Genomic DNA, 4,117 nt, shown 5'->3' with positions numbered 1-4,117 from the left:
AGTAAAGGTGTTGTCTTCCCATTACTGACCACTGCACATTGTCCTCCACATATTCCCATAAAACAGGTGGGCCATACAGCCCGTTGCAGACCGCCAGCAGCATAGGGACCGTCCAGGTTCAGAATAAGGTGGGATCGGATGGAAGAGACTTTAGCATCCAACTGAATTTTTAGGAGCATTTCATGAATTTTAGAAACCATATGGTGCAAGTTTAGGAGGTGTGGTTAACACAGGCACTCACAGGTGATCCAGATAGACCCATGTCTCCCTTGTCTGCTTTGGGTCCCGGGAAGCCCATGACACCGCTCTCCCCTCTGGGCCCTTCATGACCGGCTGGGCCTGCAGGACCAGTATCTCCAGGCTTCCCTCTGGGTCCCTGAAACACAAACCCACTTAATGAGCCTGAAGGAATCCACGTGAAAACAGACATCCTTTACAGACATTTCCAAACGGGAGCATGATTCACCCTCTCCATGTGTCATCAGCTGATGAAGTTACCAACATGTGATCACCATTATGTCACTATTCAACTGTTTGGTATTACCTTATCTCCGTCCACACCTGGAGCACCCGGCAGACCAACTTCACCCTGAGGAAACACCAAGGCTTTATTACCTACAAGGCAAAGCAAGCAACTGTTTGAAGGCTAGAGTCCCTAAAATCATTTTCTTTTGGCTGTTCATTTAGGCTATCCTTTTTTTTTTTTTTTAATACACCTGATTCAATAAACTGACATCAAAAACCAGGGACCAGTTATCCTTAATTGGTGTATAGGGGCCAACAAGATTTGCCCCAGGGCCTCCTACCAGAATTGTCCTCTGATGATAAAACTAAATGATTAATAAAATAGTATTTCCTACCTTGTTTCCAGGGGGGCCTGAAGGTCCAGGTAATCCAGGGGGGCCCTAAGAGGAGGACACATGTTGTCATTCAAAAGGGTATTTTCTACTGTACTGTGTCTGCACATGTCATGAAAATGCTTTGAAGTTCTTACCATCAGGGGTATGTTGCGAATATCCTGTGGAGGAATACAATTTGTTGAATTAATCTTTATTTGATTATACACGTTTTATACATGTAAATTAAGTGAAACATAATATGAGTTACATACATTTTCATTGTTGTGGATTTCCGCCTTTCCTGGCTCCCCAGTTGGGCCTGGAAGACCCTATAAGGAGAGAAAGACAATAACCATCAACATTTTGATTAGAAAACTAATATTTTATGTACTATGTATCGATATATGGGTTGACTTACTCTTGGTCCAACTGAGCCTTCAGGTCCTGCTTCCCCCTAGAGGTTAAAGGAAGGTATGACACTTAGACCCTCCATCCACAGTCTCAGCTTGTGATAGTATTTTAAATTATGTTGTCTTACCTTGTCTCCCTTGTTGCCTGTGTCACCCTGGAAAAGGAATATATATTGTGACTTCCAAGGGCAGTAGATTAGTTGTGTCAACAGTGCTAATTAATAACCTATGATTGGTACCCAGTGCCAAACGGTTTCCCATTACCTTGGGTCCCAGCTGGCCTGGTAGTCCTGGGGAACCCGGTTCTCCTTTAATTCCCGTGGCAGCAATGCGTGGCTCTCCCTTGTCCCCCTGCCGTACATAGAGAACAAAGTATTGGCTGAACACAGAACCCTTATTACCATCAACCTAATCTCCGGGTCCATCGTCAGTCTGATATGCATTTAGCCTCTGGGGGCTTCAAATATTATCTCTGGGTTTCCAGGGAAACCAGCAGATATCCAGGCCAGGAGTTCCTCTTCTGTGTGAGCTCATAGTTACAGTTGGGGTTAAGAGAAGATGTCATGCCAATTAGCCAATAAGCCAAATTGATAAAAAGTTGTAAAAGCTAGGTGGGCTCTGAGATTGCATTCTAGCATTTGTTGCGCTCCACAGTTTAGCTGCATGCAACCAAAGCCCCCTTAAAGGTACTTGGTAAATACTACAAATACTGTTCATAGATTAGAATGCTTACCGAAAATACATTAAAGAACTATTTGACTGGTAATTAATGTCCATTTAAATTCTCTCAATCCTGTACTGTTTTATTATCATTTTCAATTGGCGAGTTAATTATATATTTCTGTCAATATTACTTTTACTCAAAACTTCTCATTTCCATTACAAAACCCCTTATGGGACACTTAAAATGGGATCCCCAAATCGAGCTGAATTCCAAATCTCCAAAGTGAGTTAGTGAGATAGTTAGTGGATTTTAGTTGAGATTATAATTCACAACACATCAAAGACAATACATTCTTCATTGATTCATACTGAATCATATGATAATGTGTAGCATCCACTGACAGATGACTGACAAACAGGATAAGGTCAACAATTGAGTTAGTTATGTGAATTATACCATCCTTAAAAAGACCAAAGACCTCCACGTAATGGCAAGTGAAGCATGACCAGCAGCACAGAAAGGTAAAACACAACACAGGGAGCTTTGGGCAGTCAAACAACACCACACAAAGCACTGATGAGTATCTGACTTTACAGACGTCCAGTTACTAGAGAAGTGAAGACCACTGACAGAAGCACAACAGACAGTTAGGGGTGCCGTTCCATTCAAGGCCTACCCTGTAGCCCCTCTTCCCGGGGATGCCAGGGGACCCAGGGATGCCAGCCTGGCCCTTTGCAGCGGAAGAAACATGATTATGACCCACTGATCTCAATATGTGTAATAACTGCCACACAGCTCAGAATTGACTTCACCTTGAACCCAGGAGCGCCCGGGAGTCCTGACCCTCCCTACCACGGCAACAAGGTAAAAGATGGTGGAAAAAGAAGAAAATAAAAACAGTTGATATTGTTTCTTCCAGATCGTAAAAATGACATGCAGAAAAGCGCAAACACACCACATGCAAAATAACTACAAAGAAATGCAAAGAGGCATACAAAGACTCCAGATAACATCTGAGCGGTGTGTGTGTCTCTAGTTTGAGAGGACTGCTTCTCTGCAGAACTGCAAAACGCTAAATAACTAAAAAACATTTTACCTTCAGTCTGGTTGCACTTGTAAGTGGGTTGGGGGCTAGGGAGGGACCCATTGTATCTTTCAATATTAAAGTATACAATAACATTAAAAACCGTGACTGATTACGTGTGTCAAATGGCAGCCACAGCATGAGGAACTCTGTGAAAGTGGTCGTTAAAAATAGAAAGGGAAACGCACTTGAGCCTTTCAGTTCGTCTGTGTAGCTGCTGCTCTTTCAGATTACTGAGTAGATGGTTTAAAGATGATGAGCAGTCACAGCTGTGACCACCACCCACAGACAGCTCTCTGGTGGGGGGAGCTCCTTCAGTCCGGTTTGCCCTAGTGCAGTGGTTCTCAAACTTTTTCTGTCAGGCCCCCCCTTTGGAGAAAAAAAAAAGTCGGGCCCCCCCAACACAAATAGTCAGGCTCAGTGGCGGCGCCAGAGATTCTATTTTGGGGGTGCTGTGGGGTAGCTTGACGTTTCATAGAGGGTGCTCAAACATTTAGGGTTTCCCATTAATGTACTGGTCGCTACAGTGGAATGTTCTACTGTAACAATCCCCACACACACACACACAGTGTACCCGCGACTGTTACAATGAAGGCTCGATAATCAGCTCACGGCATATAGGTGTAAGCAGGGGTAAAGTGTTATTTTTATAGGTGGTGTGTGGACCTCACATAGGGGGGTCAGGGGGCAAGCTCCCCTGGGAAGATTTTTAAATATTGAAGTTAAAAGCATCAATCTGGTGCACTTTGAGAGCAACATGAAGAGATCTATGGATACATCTCTCAACACCCATTTGAAACAGAACTGTAAACAGATTTACTTTTTCTTTATGGATATTTTACAAATCACTCCCTTTTTAACGTTATTCTTTTTTTAATGTCATATAGTATTTCATACCTGTTTTTAATTTATTCTCTTATTTTTTTATAACTATAATGATCGAGAGGAGGGTGTTTTACGCGAGGATTCGGTGTGTGGGTGTCTCGAGGAGGTACCTGGTGTTTTTGTGGGAGAACTTTCCGCGCCCCCCCCCTGTGTTGCCTAGAAACTTTCACCCCCCAGGGGGCGGGACAGGGCGTCACCGTTTAATGCGGGTACTGTGTTGCCGGTGTTGTGTGTG

At 43.6% G+C, this 4,117-nt stretch overlaps 1 protein-coding gene across 1 annotated transcript; it reads right to left on the bottom strand.

Moving 5' to 3' along the window:
* Nucleotides 1-211: 211 nt before the first annotated feature.
* LOC104951042 (collagen alpha-1(XIII) chain-like) lies at nt 212-3,060 on the bottom strand. The gene is made up of 11 exons (XM_010777680.1): nt 3,010-3,060; nt 2,726-2,761; nt 2,590-2,643; nt 1,514-1,600; nt 1,378-1,404; nt 1,258-1,293; nt 1,112-1,168; nt 995-1,018; nt 861-905; nt 545-589; nt 212-376 (listed from the first exon to the last, which is right to left on the bottom strand). Exons 1-11 carry the CDS (start codon nt 3,058-3,060, stop codon nt 212-214), a joined length of 627 nt encoding a protein of 208 aa, XP_010775982.1.
* Nucleotides 3,061-4,117: the final 1,057 nt, after the last annotated feature.

The sequence above is a fragment of the Notothenia coriiceps genome, unplaced genomic scaffold (assembly GCF_000735185.1).
Source record: "Notothenia coriiceps isolate Sejong01 unplaced genomic scaffold, NC01 NC01_scaffold00018425, whole genome shotgun sequence".
Taxonomy (NCBI): domain Eukaryota; kingdom Metazoa; phylum Chordata; class Actinopteri; order Perciformes; family Nototheniidae; genus Notothenia; species Notothenia coriiceps.
Note: the sequence above shows the minus strand (reverse complement) of the source record. Positions and strands in the feature narration are given on the sequence as shown.

Excerpts from the sequence above, each read along its gene's own strand:
- LOC104951042 (XM_010777680.1), bottom strand. The coding sequence starts at position 3,060 with ATGGGTCCCTCCCTAGCCCCCAACCCACTTACAAGTGCAACCAGACTG. Across the intron at positions 2,762-3,009 it reads CAAGTGCAACCAGACTGAAG|GGAGGGTCAGGACTCCCGGG; the intron begins GTAAAATGTTTT and ends TTGCCGTGGTAG. Across the intron at positions 2,644-2,725 it reads CGGGCGCTCCTGGGTTCAAG|GGCCAGGCTGGCATCCCTGG; the intron begins GTGAAGTCAATT and ends TCCGCTGCAAAG.